A 20,237-nucleotide genomic window follows, 5' to 3' on the forward strand; every position below is an offset into this window, starting at 1 on the left:
ATTTGTAATATGCGGATAATGATAATATGGGGATAATGCTGGTTGATGTGAAAAGCACAGGCTGCAGGCTGCACCACGAGAGGGAGGGGAAATATGTGTCATTTCTCCTGTGGTCCTTACTACCGCCACCCAGTGGATATCTTTAGCTCCTGCCGGACTAATTTCTTTCCTGGGTCAACCAGCTCTCTAAACTGGATAGTATGGTAAGGCAATTAGGGGCCTAATTGTTCCTTTTTGGGGGTGGGGGAGAGACACTATTCGTAGTACTGCATGCTTCCAATATGTTCAACACCACCCCCCCCCAAAAAATATCTGCAAACAAACCAAATTTAGCTTTTACTAAAGGTTTCTATAAGGCAACAATTTAAACAGCTGTGAAGTTGTTAGTAAAATAAAAATCAAAATGAACATTTAACCACTAGAACAAATGCAAACTACACAGGGAAACACACCCTGATACCCAGTTGAGACTAAGTGTTAAAGCAACTCCCAGGCTTTTCAGTGTTAACTTTGATCCTGGAAAATCTGCTGAAGTCCTCTGGCTTTTTCCTTCTGGTTTCTGTACTTTTTTCTTCAATAGCACTCTAACAAGACAATCTAACGATGTCTACTCAGCTGCAAGTCCTATTGAATTCAATGGGGCTTCCTCACAGGTAAACAGAGCTAGCTCTCTTCTTTGTCCGTTCTACTTATACACCTCGTTTCCAGCGCTTGCCAAACCTGTCAGCTAATCAGAAGCGCAGTTTTATTTGCATTTATCGTCCTCATAATTTATTTGGTTTCTTCCTACTCCCCCAGTCCCCTTTAAGGCTTTAGGTTTCCTTTTCCCCTTTAGTGCCAAACATCTCGGCTGAACCTTTGCCCCTTCTGATCGAAGCAACTCGAAAAACATAAACCAACCGTTTTTATGATAAAGAACAGAATATAAAATGGTGAAACAATCCTCTTGTAGTGCATTTGAAGTGCTTTCAGCATCTTGAAAGCACTATATAAAAGTTAATATTTAACCTCATAGCATAGCATCAGTTCATTCTCTAATCAGTTTATGCATCAGGTCCATATATGTGAAAGTGTCTATTCCACCTCTCTGTTCATAGAGTCCAATATAGAGTCGACGGCGAAACAAGGCTTAGACTCTGTGGAACTGCAACAACCTTTCGTGTGGATTGTTGGACTCTATGAACAGAGAGGTGGAATAGACACTTTCACATATATGGACCTTATGCAGAAACTGATTAGAGAATGAACTGATCCACTGGGTCTTCTACTTTTTTTGTTGAACTTTATGAGCTTCTTCTGTTGAAATCTACAATTCAATACAATACAATGAATAGTATACATTATTTTTTCAAACGTACAGCCAGTCACGTCTTGTGTGTTTATTGGGTATGCAAGGCTTTGGCAAAGGCGGACCTCACCTTCCTATTCTGCCTCAGGTGGTGAAACAGGATGGGCTGCCCCTAACCCCCACTAACAATGAGTAGCCCATGGGTGCCGAGGTAGGCAGAAGGTAGTTCCAGAGCGATCTACCAGTAGATCTCGGAATGATTTGCAGTACTGGGTTTTTGTGTGGCAGGGCTGAGAGTTCAGTTTTGGAACTGTATGCAAATTCTTGGGCTGAGCATGTGCTCAGAGGCTAGTTTGTACTTGTCTCAAGTTGGCAGATCTTGGGTTCTAGTAAAAAACCCAACACACACACACACACACACACACACGATCCCTCCCAATTCTGAGGTCTGCCTGCCTCTGGCATACGATATAAAGCATTCAGTCTATATGCGCCATAAGCTTAGTCATATTATTCAATGGTTCATGTTAACATGAATAATATTCATCGGTTTGCATTACAGATATTCAGGTACTTACATATATGTAAAACAGGTGCTACCCACTTGATTGACATGCAGTAATTCCTTCCATACCTGGATAATCATCTACTAATAAAATCTCCAGGGAACACGATAACCATATAGCTTTAATTGCTATTGCTAGTGAAATGTTAACAGGAAAATTTGTAGTGATTCTACTTGAAATTTGGTATCTTGGGGAAAGGCCCACAACCCTAATATTTCCCCCTCTCTTTCGAATAATACTGTCACAGTAGCCACAATGAAAAAGCCCAGAGGTCTTCTTGATATCCAATACTTGCATCAAATAAGATCTTAGAAGTAAGTAATCTGTACACTTTAAATCATTCAAGAGCTCCAGGGGAAAGTTTGAACACTGGCTGGAAAGGGCAGGAGGGCAGCTATTTTTAAATGCTGTTCGCAACTTTTCAAATAGTTGTGCAAATTTATAAACTAACTGTATCTTCACCGGAGATTCAGTATGCCTGTGACTGTTGAGGGCAGTTCACAAACGTTTGTTGTTTCACCTGAAAAAGCTGAGATAAGGATATAATATATGCACAGTCAAATCATGAATGGATTACACAATTCATATATTTTGTAGACCCACCTGTGAGGGTTTTAGCCTGAAAGGCAGCCTAAAAAATATAACAACAACAATAAATATTTAAAAAATCTGGATGCCGACTGTCCCATTTTTTCTTGGCATCTTGTGAAGTGAACAGCATCTATTGGAAATCTACATCCCAAAAACACCTAGGCATGGAAAAATTTAAATAAATGGCCTCCCCAGGCCACTCAAGGCCAAATTGGGCATTACATGCAGATAAGTAGTATACTTCATCAGTTCAGCATTCTCCCCCTTTTTTACTATTGTATTTTGCATATCTCTTTTCTCCCCCCTTTTTTTCTTTTTCTATTTTTTAAAAAGTAATAATCACAAATAAATAAGACTAAAAATGTGCACCCCACCCCCAGGACCATTCCATTGTTAACTATCCAACCTCCCAAAATTTCAACACCTCTTGCAATGGTTTGGCCCCTTTCCGTTTTAACAGTACAAATTCTGCAAACACCGTCCATATCGCCTCGAAATTATTTCTCCTGTGTATTCCCTGTCTTACTGTTATGTAGTGAAGTTTCACCCTGGGCCAGCAGGGGGATACTGTATATAGTTTTCACTCAGGTCCGCGTCAGTTATTTTAGGCGGGAACTCTGGGCTGTTGTTGTTACAATGTTGACAGCCGGCTGCCTATAAAAGCAGGCCGGCTGAGCTGTTTGCAGTCAGTTCTATTCCAGCTTACGAAATAAAGAGCTAGTTGGAGAAATCGCTGTGTCGTCGGCTATGTCAACCCACAACTTAACACTGGCGACGAGGATGGGATTGATGGACATCAGAGCACAGCCAGATGCGGCCAGCCTCTGAACTGAGCTGAATCACTGAGCTGAATCACAGAGCGAAATCACTGAGCGAAATCACTGGACAGAACCAATTCAGAGCTGACTGTTCTGGCTAGAGCACTGTGTTCCATCCATCGCCCTTCACGCCGGCATCGGAATCATGGCTTCACTTGTGCCTCTACCGCCGTTTGCGCCAGCCTCTGAATCATGGGATTCCTACCTCGCTCGGTTCGACTGCTACCTCCAAGCCAACGAGCTGACAGCAGTATCAAAGGATCGGAAGCGGGGCCTATTCCTCAGCCTCTGTGGGCCTGAGGTGTTTGAGACGGCCCGAGCATTGGTTGCGCCCGAAGCAGTCCAGGCAACACCATGGGACACGATCCAAGAGAAGCTCCGCAACCACTACGCACCAAAGCCGTCCAAGATTGCTGCCCGCCATGCGTTCTACCACCGGAACCAGGCAGAGGGGGAGTCAATCAACAACTACACCACCGCCCTGCGACAGGCTGCAATGCACTGTGAGTTCCGAGACTTAGACGATGCCCTGATGGATCGAATCGTCTGCGGGGTCCGGGACATCCATCTGCAACGGCGTCTCCTCGCCAAGTCAGACCTCACGCTGCAGAAAGCCATTGAGGAGGCTGTGGCCTCAGAAGCTGCTGAACGCTCCGCCCAGGAGATCCGCAAGTGCAGCAGCCCGCGTCTTGCTAGGGAGCCAGTTCCGGTGCATCATGAAGAGGCCAGCAGTGATGAGGCATCCTCCAGTGAAGGCGATGACGTGCACCAGACAAAGCGGGAGCACAGGAAGTTCCAACAGAAGTCCAAGGGCCAACCGGAATGTGCCGGCTGCGGAGGCAACCATTCCCGTGCCAAGTGTCGATTCAGAGACGCCATCTGTAGGAAGTGTTCCAGAAGGGGCCACATCGCTAAGGTCTGCCGATCGGCTCCGTCTGACACCCCCCCTTCATTGACTCGCAAGTCCAAGCCTTCCCTCCAGTCTGCCAAGGAAAGTTGTTTCGCTCTCACCAACTGCCGCTGCCCGTCTGGAACCACGATTGGCCAAACCGACTCGCCTACGCGACGCAAGCTGAACGTCACGGTGCTCATTGAAGGAGCTCCATGTGACATGGAGATCGACACCGGGTCTGCCCTGTCCATCGTGTCGTGGAGCACCATCAAAAGACTGGTACCCAGAGTGTCCAAAAGGCAACTCGACTCTCACCGCGTACACCTGAGAGACTACCAGGGAAACGACATTCCCGTGGTAGGCGTTGGCCGGTTCCGGATTGCCTTCAAGGATTTTTCGGGCCTGCTCCGGTTGGTGGTGGTCGAAGGTCAGCGGCCAAGCCTCCTAGGGCTAGACTGGTTTGATGCCCTCGGCCTGGAAGTCACCGGCATCAACTGCATCTCTAACGCAGAGACTGAGGGTCTGGTCAAAGACTTTGCCGAGGTTTTTGACGGCACCTTGGGGCAATATACAGGTACGCCCATCTCCTTTAGCCTTGATCCACAAGTCGCCCCCATCAAGCTAAAGCCACGCCGGGTTCCCTTTGCTCTCAAGGCTAAGGTGGACGAACAACTGGACAAACTGATCGCCCAAGGAGTTTTGGAGCCGGTTGACCACGCCAAGTGGGAAACCCCCATTGTCACGCCTGTCAAGCCAGATGGGTCGGTGAGAATCTGCGCTGACTACAAGTGCACGATCAACAAGGCACTTCAGCAGCACGCTTATCCGGTTCCTGTTGTCCAACACCTGCTGCATTCCCTGGGTGAGGGTAAGGTCTTCGCTAAGCTGGACCTTGCCCAAGCCTATCAACAACTGCCCGTCGATGATGCCACTGCTGAAGCCCAGACGATCGTCACCCACCGGGGGGCATTCCGTTGCCGCCGGTTGCAGTTCGGGGTGAGTGTGGCTCCTGGCATCTTCCAAAGCCTTATGGAGTGTCTCCTGCAAGGGCTTCCGGGCGTGGTACCATATTTTGATGACGTCTTGGTGTCTGCAGACTCACACCAGCAGCTGTTCGAGCGCCTCCGTGCCGTGCTGACCAGGTTCCAAGAGGCCGGGCTCAAGGTAAAGAGGGAGAAGTGCCAGATCGCCGTTCCACAGGTAGAGTTCCTGGGCTATCTTATCGATGCCTCCGGCCTTCACCCGACCACATCCAAGATCCGCGCTATCCAGCAGGCCCCCACCCCAAAGAACAAGACGGAGTTGCAGGCATTCCTGGGGCTGCTGAACTTTTATAACATGTTCCTGCCCCACAAAGCCACAGTGGCTGAGCCTCTTCACCGACTCCTTAGTACAAAGACGCCTTGGGCCTGGGGTCATCGGGAGACGGCGGCCTTCAACGCGGTTAAGGCTCTCCTTTCATCAGACAGTGTGCTGGTACAGTACAGTGAATCCAGGCCGCTGGTCCTTGCCTGCGACGCCTCACCTTTTGGCATCGGTGCTGTCCTTAGTCACCGTTTTCCAGATGGAAGAGAAGCACCACTCGCCTACTTTTCCAGGACACTATCTCTGACGGAACGGAATTACAGCCAGCTCGACAAGGAGGCATTGGCACTTGTGGCTGGAGTGAAGAGGTTCCATGAATACCTCTATGGCAGGACTTTTGACCTCATCACTGACCACAAGCCACTCCTGGGCCTCCTCGCCGGTGATCGTCCAACTCCACCGGTCCTCTCGCCACGCATGCTGCGATGGACTGTTTTCCTGGCTGCCTACCACTACCGGCTCATCCATCGCCCGGGGAAATCGATGGGCCATGCCGACGCCCTCAGCCGTTGCCCTCTTCCAGCATTTGTGGAAGACCCGGCTCCAGCTTCATCGCTCCTTCTGATTGAGGATCTTCCGGCAGCGCCTGTATCAGCTGCCACTGTGGCCTCCGCGTCTGCCCAGGATCGCACCATCAGCCGGGTGCTCAACTGGGTGTGGAGGGGGTGGCCACAAGGGCCTTTTGCATCAGAGTTCCAGCCCTTCGCAACCAGACAACATGAACTCTCAGCTCATCGCGGCTGTCTGCTGTGGGGAGACCGCGTCGTGATTCCCCAGGGACTCCGTCAGCGCGTCCTGGAGGCTCTGCACGTTGGCCACCCGGGAATTGTCAAAATGAAGGCGTTGGCTCGGTGTTACGTCTGGTGGCCTAATATGGACGATGCCATCAATGCCTGGGTGTCCGCCTGTCAAGCGTGCCAAGAGTCGAGGCCTGCACCACCGGCAGCTAAGGGACACACCTGGGAGACGCCAAAGACACCCTGGTTGAGGGTGCACATCGATCTGGCTGGCCCCTTTCACGGCCGGACCTTTATGGTAGTGGTGGACGCCTATTCCAAATGGCTGGAGGTCGCCCTGATGCCCTCCACCACTACCGAAGCTGTCATCCGGGTGCTGCGAGGCCTGTTTGCAACGCATGGGTGTCCTGATGTCCTTGTCTCTGACAACGGACCACAGTTCACGTCAGGCACGTTTGAGCGGTATCTTTTGGGACTGGGCATCCGCCATGCCCTAACGGCACCCTTTCATCCATCCAGCAACGGGCAAGCGGAAAGAATGGTGCGCTCGACAAAAGAGGCACTGGCGCGCCTGGACCGGGGAGACTGGCATGAGCGGGTCGCCGAATACTTGTTCGTGCAACACATCACCCCTCATGCGGCCACAGGGAGGAGTCCTGCTGAACTGCTTATGGGCCGCCGCCTCAGGTCACCACTCGACCGGCTACACCCGGACTTTGCCGTGGCTGAACCCCCAGGCTGTGCCAACGCGCCACGGTCATTTGTCCCAGGAAACCAGGTCTTTGCCCGGAACTATGTGGGGGACATTCCTTGGGTGCCAGCCACAGTAGTGGGAGTCACTGGACCTCGCTCGTACCAGGTGGCACTCGAAGACGGACGCTTGTGGCGACGGCACATAGACCAGCTTAGGCGCAGGGTTGGGGACTTGGACACTACCGAGGTGCCCCCAACTGCGCTTGCGGCTCCAGAAGAGACACGTACAGATGGCGAGGCCCCACCTACACCTCCCTCGCAAACTGCCAGCGTGGAGCCGAACCAAGCCGCTTCAGAGGGTCTGCCAGACTTACCACAGACTCAGACCACTCCACTTGCGGAGGCTCCACCCACAGCAGCGGATCCAGGGGATTTGGTTCCAACGCCACCTAGGGTCGCACCACAGCCTCAGCAAGAACTGTGTGGCCCTCCGGACTTGGCTACCAGTCCCCGGCGGTCTGGCAGAGTTCCCAAGCTCCCAACTTATTTAAAGGACTATGTTGTTGGACATGTATCACTGTTGGTCTAAGTATGGGAAATGTAACCAATATGCTTTTGTGCCTAATTGAACCATTACGCGTAGTGCTGTATATAAGGAAACCATTACGATTGTAACTAACGCCTTATCTCGGTGGGGAGGGGTGTTATGTAGTGAAGTTTCACCCTGGGCCAGCAGGGGGATACTGTATATAGTTTTCACTCAGGTCCGCGTCAGTTATTTTAGGCGGGAACTCTGGGCTGGGTTGTTACAATGTTGACAGCCGGCTGCCTATAAAAGCAGGCCGGCTGAGCTGTTTGCAGTCAGTTCTATTCCAGCTTACGAAATAAAGAGCTAGTTGGAGAAATCGCTGTGTCGTCGGCTATGTCAACCCACAACTTAACACTTACCTTAATGGCACATGTTAATTTATCATTAATAGCTATATCCCACACCTCTTTACACCCTTCTTCCATTTTACATTCTGCTTGCCCCTTCCAATTCCTAGCTACCATCATTCGCGCAGCTGTCAATAAATCTGTGAGCAAGTCCTTCACAGCCTGCAAACCTTCCACAACTTCAGCATCCTTTTAAAACCCGAAAAGTCAGGTAGGACTGGAGATATTGGAAGAGAAGTGGGCGCTTAAGCCTTTCTCTTGTGAGCCTTCCAACCCTTCAATGCTTTAAACCAGTGGCTCCCAATTGGTGGTCACCCACCAACGGGGTCTGTGGCAGATACCCATCAACTGTCTGGGACATCTCATTTTGGGGGGGCTGTGCTCTCACACAGGTCACATGACTCATGCGGGAGGGAGCATGGGCCGGAAGATGTGCATCCCGGTTTTGTGCCAGGGGCGTGTTGGAGGGTATGGTGGGACCATTCACAAGACTACCAGAGGGATAACATTTTCAAAAGCAGAGGGTCCATGGCTTGGCTTTTGAAAAACAAGGGGTACGCAGTACTTAGCTAATTGGGAACCACTGCTTTAAATGGTTGGTGTGCACGCAGGCCAGTCCACATGTACCTCCCTTGGGGAAACAGGTAAAAAGCGAGAGAGTTGAGAAGAACTTTTAATAGCTTGTACTACCACAGCCCTTCTCTTGCTTCGGGGGTGTGGCGATATAATCCCATTCTTCTCACTCCATCCCGCCATGTCCTCTGCTCTGACAAGGCTGAGTGGGGCGAAGGATTCCATTCAGAACTTGCAGGGCGGAAAGAATTGCACATGTCTGTTTCACAGTTGAGGCTGTTGGATCTTTAACTGCCAGGTCATTTAAAAAGCGGGTATGTGGCAGGAGTAATGGGGGAAGGAAGTTGCTGGAATTAGATAACGGGTGAGAGGTACGCATGGGAAGAAAGGGGAGCAGCTTCACACATTCATTCCCCATTAGGCCAGTTATAGGCCGAGTTTAAAGCCTAGTTTAAGCTGCCACCCTTCTCTGGAACTAAAAATGGCCACTGGCAAATGGCTGTTGTGGCACAAGATGTAGGGCCTCTGGCTCACATCCACTGAGCCAGTCAGAACCTGAAGTGAACGGAGAAAGCAAGCAAGGAGTAGATAGTACAGGTGGTCGGAGTCAGTGAGGAGCTGAAGAGAGCAGGAGCGCTTATCAAGAAAACAGAAGTTCCCTAAGCATATCTCCATACACTCCAGTTGCCCCTATCAACGGGATTTCAGTGGGCATAAACACACTGGGCTGTGCTAGATAGGAGCTCCTGATTCTAAAAAGGAGAATAGGTGGTTAGGCTGAATTACAGGGTTGCTGCAAACCTACTGTTACGTTGTTAATGCTTTTCCCAATTCCCCTTCGCTGCAGTAAGTCCAGGACTGCTGAGCCTGCCAGTTTAACATTTGGAATGGCCGAGAAAAAAAAGGTAACCTTACTCAAACAATGCCAGAAATGCCTCATCGACATGAATGGAGACATGTTAGATGCACAGGGTATATGTCTTCACTGCAAAGCTGAGGAGCAGCAAAAGAATCAGAAAGGCAAGAGGTAAGGCAGGGTAGAACAGCAAGGTTTGCGTTAATTTGCGGAACTCACCAACTAGATGGCTTAAAAAAAAAAAAGTAATTAGGCACACCATTGGAGAATGGATCTATCAATAGCTATTAGCTGTGTTAACTAGAGGGACGCAGGTGGCGCTGTGGGTTAAACCACAGAGCCTAGGACTTGCTGATCAGAAGGTCGGCGGTTCAAATCCCTGCAACGGGGGTGAGCTCCCGTTGTTCGGTCCCTGCTCCTGCCAACCTAGCCGTTCGAAAGCATATAAAAGTGCAAGTAGATAAATAGGCACCGCTCCAGCGGGAAGGTAAATGGCATTTCCGTGTGCTGCTCTGGTTCACCAGAAGCGGCTTAGTCATGCTGGCCACATGACCTGGAAGCTGTTTGCGGACAAACGCCGGCTCCCTCGGCCTATAGAGCGAGATGAGCGCGCAACCCTAGAGTCGGGCATGACTGGACCTAATGGTCAGGGGTCCCTTTACCTTTACCTTATGTTAACTAGACAGAGCTTCCTTGCTCAGGGCCATAGGGAGGGGAAAATGGGGCAGGAAAAAGCAGACTCTGCTTATATATTTACTGTAACAACTTGGTTGGCCAATACGGGGAAGAGAATGCTGGACTGGATGGATCTTTGGTCTCATTTGGTTCTTGTTAAGTCTGGCTGGGGTTCGGGTTAAGAGAGAAAAGAGGAAGCTAGAGCATTCATTCAAAGACCCTGTGACTTGGCTGGCTAGCAAGAGCATCAGAAGAGCACTTCTGCATCAGAGCAAAGGCCCATTTCATCTAGCACCCTCTTCTCCCAATGGCCAGCCAGATGTCGATGGGAAGCCCACAAGCAGGGCATGAGCACAACAGCCCCCTCCCCACTTGTGCTTCACAGCAACTGGAGTATTACTCAACTCCTGAGAGTAATACTCAGCCATCATGGCTTGTATTCATCAATACCCTCAACTCCCAAGGCATTCTTAAAGCCATCCAAGTTGGTTGCTACATCTTGTGGTTACGAATTCCATACTTTGTGTGCTATGTGAGGAAGTACTTCATTCTGTCTGTCCAGAATCTTTGAATATTCAGATTCACTGGATGACTTTGGGTATTATGGGAGAAGGAGAAAAACTCCCATCTAACTCCATACCACACAGAATTCTGCACACCTCTATCATGGCCTCCCTTAATTGTCTTTTGTTTGAACTAGCAAACTTGCAAATGCTTCCCTTTCCTGAACCCTTTCCAGCTCTGCAGTATCCTTTTTGAGGTGTGGCAACCTATTCCATCAATCCTGAACACGGAATTTGCCTTCTTCACAGCTGCTATACACTAGGCCACGTTACCACCAAGCTATCTACTATTATTCCAAGGTAGTCTTACTCATCATCGCCACTTCAAACCTCACCAGCACACCTATGAAGTTTTGGGATGCACATCACTTTTTACCTGGCTTATCTCTTTGCACATTGAATTACTGTTGCCATTTTAATGATCATTCAGCCCAACTGAATGAGAAACTGAAACCAACATATATGCTCACCCTTCCTTCTGAAGCTGTGATCCTTCATATTCTAAGCTGTAGTCTCTTAGCTTCTTTACCTAAATCCCAAGATTCTGCTGGCAAAATTCTGCTGGCAAAATTCACTTTTAAACAGAAAAATCAAGCTTGGTTGGAATTTTATTTCTTACTTTCATTTTTAAAAATGCAGCAGTAGCATTGTTTTACACCATTTTCTATTTATAATATGCATCACATCTCTATATAAGGTAAAAGGTAAAGGACCCCTGGGCGGTTAAGTCCAGTCAAAGGCGACTATGGTGTGCAGCGCTCATCTCGCTTTTCAAGCTGTTTCAGGAGCTGGCGTTTGTCCGTAGACAGCTTTCTGGGTCATGTGGCTAGCATGACTAAACCACTTCTGGTGCAATGGGACACTGTGATGAGTGCCAGAGTGCACGGAAACGCTGTTTACCTTCCCGCCGCAGCGGTACCTATTTATCTACTTGCACTGGTGTGCTTTCAAACTACTAGGTTGGCAGAAGCTAGGATAGAGCAACAAGAGCTCACTCCATCGCACGGATTCAAACTTCAGACCTTTCTATCAGCAAGCCCAAGAGGCTCAGTGGTTTAGACTACAGTGCCACACGTTTCCCTACATCTCTAGATACAGATACCAACACCAGTCCTCAAAATTTAAATATTCAGTGCCACCTCAGTTTCAAATGACCGGGGCTGTGACTTTGCACTCAGTGAAATATGCACGCACGAACTGATCACACCTTTATATCCTGCAGATAAAGTTCTGGGCTTGTGTTACCAAGATAGTGCCAAGTAGGTGAAATGAGATTGCAAAACTGATCAGATCTAGTACACCTCCGTGGCCAATCTTCTTCTTATATGCACCTGCTTCTATTGACAAATTTTGAAATTTCAGAAGTGAAGCCAATGAAAGAACTCCTTGTGCTTGCTTCACACCTCTTATTCTCTAGGACCAACTTAGCATTATGGGTGCTTCCAGATGACCTGTTTATTGTGCATTGATCCTGATTTGCTCACAGGGAGGCTAGACGAAGTTGCATCAAAGTAAGTGATATCCTGCCCTTTCCATTGCATTTGCCCCTAACTTTCCATATCACAAAAAGTTAGATCTCTTGAGGAAGTAGGTTTGTTGCCCAAGAGCTCCAAATCAATTTAATTTGCCAGCATGTGAATCCTCCCTGAAAAAAACCCTCACACCTTGATCTCCATTCTATCACCACCACTGGCCTCAGGGAAAAACAAAGCAAAACTCAGTTATAGCTATCGCTCCGGAGCTTTTGGAGATCATCAACTGAAACATCAGATGAATTAGAGTGGGATACATTGCCACTTTCCCTCCTCACATTACAAAAAATAACTTTTCTTTCTAGTTGGTGTCCTACATTTCTTCCATCAGATTCTGATGGCCTCACTCTCAGGCTTAGCTACAGCAAGATGAATGCATCATGTATCTTTGGACCATGCCTTTGGACTTCAGTCTTGCTGCTTGAAAACAAAAACAAATAAGCACCATTTCATGTGAGAACCTGCTTGATTAATGCCGCTTCCCATACAGCTTAGCCAATCGCCATGCTGCTTATTGAGAGCATCCACAACCTGCTGCAGAACATGTGAACCTTGTCAAGATCCCATGTTTTACTGTAATGGGAGTTAAACATAACCCAAAGACTCCATCTGCTGGCCATACAATGTACTCAGTCCAGCACACCAGACTTGTCTCTTCTCTGTCTTAACAGGAGCCCCAGTATTTCCTAACTAGAACTCTAATATTTCAACCTCAAAGATAGTCCATGAGCAATGAGTCCTGTCAAAATCTATCTAGCAAAATAGGATGCAGCCCACAAAAGTGTATCTTACAAGAAATTTATCATTCTACAAGGTGCTATTGGACTCTGTTCCTCTGGAACTACTTAAATAGCACTGGTCAACAACAAATTTGTTGTCTGCGTTTTTTCAGTTGATTTAGGACGAATCTGATGCACTGAATCCAAAAATCACATTGGTTTTGCTCAATCAGGTCAAGTTTTTGAGCTATGGCCACATGTCTTTTTTCACATTTTTGTACGCTTGTGTGGAGCATTTTAGAAGAAGTTGGTGGGGGTAAAATGCCATGTCGAATAATTGTTTTGATTGGAAATGATTATTTTAATGACAAGAAGTATTCAGGTTCGATAGTTCTGGGTGATTATGTCGAAAAGGGATCAGTTTGAAGTCATAAAACCTCGAAATCTTCCATAAATTGGTGCGGCTGGGATCAACAGAAAGAACCGGAGCAGCCTCAAGTATCCTGATCTTCAATCAGCACGTCATCCTGTAGCTCATTGTGATGAAATTCCAGTGCCTATCTTCGGAGAACTTCCTGACATTAGTGACGAAGATGCCTCCAGTGTTGAAGGACATGAAGAAGAAGTGGTTCTTGAAGATGATGCTCCACATCCATTTTCCCAAAAGGAGTTGAATGATCTAGTTCGCGACCTCAGCTTGTCAAAGGACTCTGCCAAACTGTTAGCATCCAGATTGAAGGAAAAAAACCTTCTCTCCGACAGTGCTCGCATCAGCTTCTTCCGCAACAGGCATCAAGAGTACTTCCGTTTTTTCTCGGAAGAGAAGGACTTGGTGTACTGTGCAGATATTGTGCAGCTTCTGCTCAAGCTTGGAGTGCCACAGTATGAACCCAAAGATTGGAGACTGTTCATTGACAGCAGCAAGTGATCACTGAAATGTGTTCTGCTACACAACGGCAACCAGTTTGCTTCTATACCCCGGCTCACTCGAGTACACTGAAGGAGAACTATGAAGCGGTGAAGTATGTGCTGGAGAAAATTGGTTATGATCAGCATAAGTGGTTTATTTGTGTTGACCTGAAGATGGTGAACTTTTTGTTGGGACAACAGTCTGGCTTCACCAAGTACCTATGTTTTCTGTGCATGTGGGATAGTAGGGACCATGCTCAGCATTACACGAAGAAGGACTGGCCTGTGCGGGAGGAATTGGTGCCTTGCAAAGAAAGGAACGTCATCAACGACCCTCTGGTGGACAGAGACAGAATACTCTTCCCACCGCTGCACATCAAGCTCAGCTTAATCAAGCAGTTCACCAAGGCTCTGGACAAGGATGGTGACTGCTTCACTTACTTGTGCCAGGCTTTTCCAGGATTGACCATGGAGAAGTTGAAAGCTGACATCTTTGACGGTCCTCAGATCCGTCAGCTCATCAGAGATCCAGAGTTCGGAAACTCAATGAACGAAGTGGAACTGGAAGCGTTGAAGGCATTTGTTCTGCTAGTGAAGAACTTTCTTGGTAACAATAAGGCCAGAAACTACGCAGAACTTGTCAACAACATGCTGACTGCTTTCAGAAACCTGGGCTGCAACATGAGCGTCAAGATGCACTACCTATTTTCACATATGGACCGGTTTCCTGAGAACCTGGGTTCAATGAGTGACGAGCAGGGGGAGAGAGTTCATCAGGACATGAAAGAGATGGAGACCAGGTATCAGGGTCGCTGGGACGCAGTCATGATGGCTGACTACTGTTGGACTCTGAAGAGAGACCTCCGTGCCGCTGAGCATTCCAGGAGTTCCAAGAAACAGAAGTTCAAGCCCTGAAGTATGAAAAATGGTGACGCAACATGCAATTTACGTGTACTTACCTTTATCAATGCCCACCATTCAGTTTACAGTAAACCTGACGTGATGGAGAGAAAAGGATGCCATTTCCTGATTCAGCAGTGCAAAAATACCCTAAATCAGTTGTAGAAATCTAGATAACATTCAAAAAGTAAAAAATTGTTGCCCAGTGTAGTAATCTCCTGAGAGGACTTTTACATTTTCCAGCAAATATATTTATAAGTTATTTACCATGCCTTTTTTCTTATTAAAATCAAGGTTATTTAACACGTATCAAATGCTAAACAAAAACCAATGATAGGAAATGGTGCATGAATTCTGGGAGGGGGACTAGCTTCATTAGCTACTTCTTTGCGAAAGCCACAGTGGGTAGAGGACAATCTAGTTAAAAATGGAAGGAGTCAGAGAAGCTTATCACAGTTTATTGTGGACCCAGTGCTGCAAGTCTTTCACACTGTACACACAATGTTGTCCTCATCAAAATGCCACACACACCCATACCCCCCGCAACCCAGACTTACCACTTCCACATGTATTTTCCATGGATATGATGAATCCAGATTCAACAGGAAAATAATACGGGGCATGACTTTGATGAGGACATTGCCATGTGGAAAACACGGTGCAAAACATGCTTGCATGAGCATGACCACAATGAGCTGCTGTGTATGGAGGCGCCCAGAGTGTCATATGAAGAGTGTGTGTGGTTGGTGTGCAAAACAAAAAAGAAGTTTAGTACCGTATTTTTCGCCCTATAGGACGCACTTTTTCCCCTCCAAAAATGAAGGGGAAATGTGTGTGCATCCTATGGGGCGAATGCAGGCTTTCGCTGAAGCCTGGAGAGCGAGAAGGGTTGGTGCGCACCGACCCCTCTTGCTCTCCAGGCTTCAGGAAGTTCTGCGCAACCCTCGGGAGACCGGCGCGACTTCGCGCTGGTCTCCCGAGGGCTGTGCAGAGCTGCCTGCAGTCCCGGGCTTTTTTCTTTATTCCCCCCCCAAAAAAAAACTAGGTGCGTCCTATGGGGCGAAAAATACGGTAAGTGGTTTGTTGAGACCTCCAGCATTTTTCAAGTGCTCTGATAAAAGAATAGTTTCAGAACTGAGGCAATAGGGTGTCTAGATGCAAAGAAATGACATCTTTAAATGTCCTTTAAATGTCTATAAGAAGAGAAAAAATGCAGCTTGTCATATAGGGATGGGGGAAAGCTGCTTCATGGTGCATTTCTAAGTTATTGGCACCAACCCGACATTCTCAATATATGTTGCCAGAAATACGACCAGCAAATGACTAGTATCTATAGTAGCTGCTGTGAAAGCTTGCAATAAGAGAAACCACATGCTGTCTTTAGTCCTCTCCTCAGAACTTCCCTCATTTTTGCAATTCATTGTAGGCTTTATGGTGGGATTGTTGCAGCTTTGACAGTTATTTGTTTTTAATTTGGGTCCTGAGTGTGTCTTTTAATGCTAGGTACATGTGCCCGGGCCTTTTCTGAAAGCTCCCATCTCACTGGTCCCTGATTGCTGTTCTTGAATACAGCTGTTAGGTCAACTCTGTGTCACCTTCTCATACCAATGTAGCAACCTGATCAGTTGGTTTGCCACAATTTATAGCATGCTTGTTCCAGGAAATAGCTCCAAAAGGACAACACCACAACTCAGAATGTAGGCGTGTATTCTCAGATCCTGAAAAAAGAAATCCAGATCTGGACAAGAGGAAAGACAGTGTGAATTCTATAGACTTCAGGAGTTCAGTTCAGGTCTTTCCATTTTGGACTTCAGACAGATAATATTTCTTGATGTGGCAGAATGCCCCGGTTGGAGAAAGGGCATCTTTGTAATGCTGAAGGTGAATACATTTCTCAAGGGTAATCAGTTTTTAGCTCTGTGTTCCTTAGCTCCTCATCAATCATGGACTTTACAGCTGAGCTTGGGGGGAAGGAGGGCAGGGGAGAAAGGATGTTATGCCTGGCAGTATTTTTGTACCAAACCTGCTAAGCTTAGTAGGGTGGTGGGGCCCCTTCTGATAACCTGTGTATTGAACTGTCATCCCAACGGTGGCCAGCTTTTTTAGTTTCTGTGTTGCATGTTCTCATAGGTGTGAGGTACGATGCTGATGCCACCGTGCCAGCCCAGCCCTGTGCCCTAATCTTTGGGGCTGCTGGAAGCCAGGCACTTTCACGATTCTCCCTCTCTCTGCTTTTAAAAATTCAGCCAGGGGAGACTGAAATCAGGAGTGGCAGCCCGGCTGGAGTGCAGAGACGGGCTGTTTAAATTGTTACCTTCCTTTCCCAAAAGCAGGTGATGCGCAGGACTGGGAGAGAAATTTGGTTCGGTTCACCTTTAAAGGTGAATCTCCCTAATTTATGCTTTCTGAAACAATACATGAAGCAAAGCATTGTTATCTTTTGAAAGCCGCACTTCTCTGAATTTTGCAGTACAATTCTCCAGCCAAGAATATGCACATGTTGGTGAAAACAGCATACAAAAATGCACTGTATTAGCGAACATTGCTTTGCAAATGTGTGTATATTAGGCAAAGTTGCATATTTCTTAAGAAATGTGCATATTAGGAGAGATTTGTACTAAATTGAAGAAGTTTCATGAGGACTTTTAAAAATTGCCACCTGTTGTGGATATGTGGAGAATTCAGCTTAAGAACAGAAAAATGAGAAACCAACATTGAGACAGTCACCCATTCCTGCTTCCCATTTTTGTGAAAATGGAAATGAAATTAACCTCTTCCCCTGCCAGCCCTCCACCCCTGCTTTTAGCCTTCTGTGGGTACTTTTCATACCAAATATATATATACAGGCCTGGGTTTACTCTACTGGCATCCTAAGAGGCTTTCTGTTTTCCAAATTGTATCTGGCACTTCCTACCGAGCTAGATGGACACGTGGTCTGCCAATAGGAATTTCCTCTTAAGGCAGTGGGTCTGGCTTGCAACTCCTGAGCTATATGGAGAAAGTGAAAAGGCGTAATTTCAAAATGGCTCCTTGATTACATTGGCTAGTGACAGTGGTTTCATATGATGCTTATGAATTGTTCAGTGAAAATGGACCTCATGCCCCTTGACATTTTCTCAGCCGTACACATCTCTGTTACACAGGGATCCTGCCTCATACAATGTGAATGAGACGATGGAGACCGAGCCTGCCTATTCTGACTTCATCAGCTGTGACCGGAGCGGCCGGAGAAACGCAATACCCGACCTTCAAGGAGATGCAGCTGCTCTTAAACTGGAGAAACTGGCAAGCACCATGGAGGATATCGCTATTGCAGGGGATGGTGAGTCCCTCTTTGCCCAAGTCCAACCCGAGCCGCTTTTCAGACAGCTGATCTAATCAGGAAGCTCAGATGAACATGTTCTCTGCAAAACACACAGGGCTTATCTAAATCACTGCACAATGTATACCAGCTACATCATGTAATGCAGATGGGACATAGGTATATGCTACTAACATCCAACTTCTCACACTTCTTAACACGTTGCTGAAGAGCTAGTATTCTGCTGGTACCACTGAACCATTGGCAATAGCCACACCAGCTTTATTTGCTAAATAAATCAATTTCCATCGGATCCAATTCACACAACTCTCTGTTTGATCATTTATTTTTTACAGAAAACCAAGATTCGGCCGATGCTACCGAGAAGCAATCTGGACTGACTCCTAAGAGTGAAGACGGCAGCCCGACCTTGTGAGAGCTCTGATTTAGGCTGCGGAAGGGTGGACGACAACAACTATGGCTCTTCCATCTGTTAAGAAAGCAAATTGCAATAAGGAGTCCCCACTTAAAGGTTTCTGCCATGGCCATCTGGCTCTTACAGTCACTTTCTGTGGCAGCTGGTACCTTCAGAGAACTGTCTCTCACTCTGCAACACTACACACCAAGAGATGTTTAGTGACTTGAGCCACTCAGAGAGCCTTTTGGCAATTATTTTCCTGTATAGGAAAACACAATTTCAGTAATAATATATAGACCTCAGATTTTATCGTACAAGGTACATTTTGCTCACACGATAAACTATTATTTATTCCTATCTCCCTGTAGATTGTTAGGAGACTTGTGGTATATATCTCCCTTGTGCACCTGCTGCATCTCAGAAGTGCTGATATTTTTTGGGCTGTGAACATTGGTGAAGAGAAGTATGGGACATAATCCGCCAGCCACTTCTCCAACATGAACGCCATTGAAACCAATGAAGTTTGGTTCTTTTGTGGCATAAGGGCAGGTGCAGCCTTGCACAACACTAATTCAGTTCAGTGGCAATTCCACAGGAAGTGTTCTCCATGAAAGAGGCATCAGTGACCACTTCTGCTTACGTCGCTGCTTCTTTCTGGTATGCAGAAAAAGGATTTCAGAGGCACAAACCAGTGGATTGAAAAATTGGTTTAATTGTGTGTGCTAAAAAGTCAAGGCAGCACTACTTCAAGCTAACTCATTAGCAAGTTCTGGAGTTCCAATGCCTCTGGTAAATTGTTGCATCCTCTGTTAAGAGTTGTATCTTGTGGTGAAACTTGTATGCAGATCCATAAACCTGTTGTCCCCCCACCCCAGCAATTAAAACTAAATGAGTTCTTCGTTCATGTGTTTTGCTCTTTTCTAGCACTTTATGCCCCAGACTCGCAGGGTTTTCATTTGGTCTTATAACCAGTGCTTTTAAAAAAATAAATAAAAATGTTTAGGGGTACTCTCATTTTCCTACTCATATTGAAATACTGCCCCTCAGTGAGGCCAAACTTAGAATCCCAAAATGTTTAGGGGTATGCGTACCCCCAGGAAAAAGCACTGCTTATAACCCAATCTTAACTATGAGTGTGCCAAAAAACGTTTGCGTTAATTGGAGCACCCCAATTCCTGTGCCAATGTAAGTTACTGCTGCAGTGCTGCAGGGACAGATATTTATGATCGGAGTTGTTGTTGTTTAGTCGTTTAGTCGTGTCCGACTCTTTGTGACCCCATGGACCAGAGCATGCCAGGCACTCCTGTCTTCCACTGCCTCCCGCAGTTTGGTCAAACTCATGCTGGTAGCTTCGAGAACACTATTCAGCCATCTCGTCCTCTGTCGTCCCCTTCTCCTTGTGCTTAGGGATTTTTTCAAAAAAATGTTGTTCCGCAAGTGTAATCTTTCCCAACATCAGGGTCTTTTCCAGGGAGTCTTCTCTTCTCATGAGATGGCCAAAGTATTGGAGTCTCAGCTTCAGGATCTGTCCTTCCAGTGAGCACTCAGGACTGATTTCCTTAAGAATGGATAGGTTTGATCTTGCAGTCCATGGGACTCTCAAGAGTCTCCTCCAGCACCATAATTCAAAAGCATCAATTCTTCGGATCGGAGTACAGACAGCCATGTCTATCCATGGAATATGGCAGGATTCTCAAAATGGCCTCTGGGGGGCATTAAAGCACTGGTCTATGTGTGCACACCTCAAGCAGGGTGGGGTGGAAATGGCAGCTGGCTGCCTCCTCACAGCAACATGATTTTAGCTGTGTGAGTGTGGCAATCTAGGAACAAAAGAACTTTGTTGGATCAAACCCAAGGATATAGCCCAGCATTGTTTTGCCCAGCAGACGAGCATGACATGATAGC

The 20,237-nt window shown here is 47.1% G+C and overlaps 1 protein-coding gene across 3 annotated transcripts in view; it reads left to right on the plus strand.

Annotated features, from left to right (window-relative positions):
* Positions 1 to 19,234, plus strand: part of PKIG (cAMP-dependent protein kinase inhibitor gamma) — a 28,993-nt gene extending 9,759 nt beyond the window's left edge. The window contains exons 1-4 of one of the 3 annotated variants that reach the window (XM_081868184.1): positions 8,659 to 8,773; positions 9,307 to 9,486; positions 17,757 to 17,935; positions 18,271 to 19,234. In XM_081868184.1, the coding sequence (XP_081724310.1) occupies positions 9,347 to 9,486; positions 17,757 to 17,935; positions 18,271 to 18,350 (399 nt within the window). In that variant the 5' untranslated portion in view covers positions 8,659 to 8,773; positions 9,307 to 9,346 and the 3' untranslated portion in view covers positions 18,351 to 19,234. The other 2 variants (XM_081868185.1, XM_081868183.1) reach the window with 2 other exon arrangements.
* Positions 19,235 to 20,237: the final 1,003 nt, after the last annotated feature.

Source organism: Podarcis erhardii (genome assembly GCF_964252035.2).
Source record: "Podarcis erhardii genome assembly, chromosome: 6".
Taxonomy (NCBI): domain Eukaryota; kingdom Metazoa; phylum Chordata; class Lepidosauria; order Squamata; family Lacertidae; genus Podarcis; species Podarcis erhardii.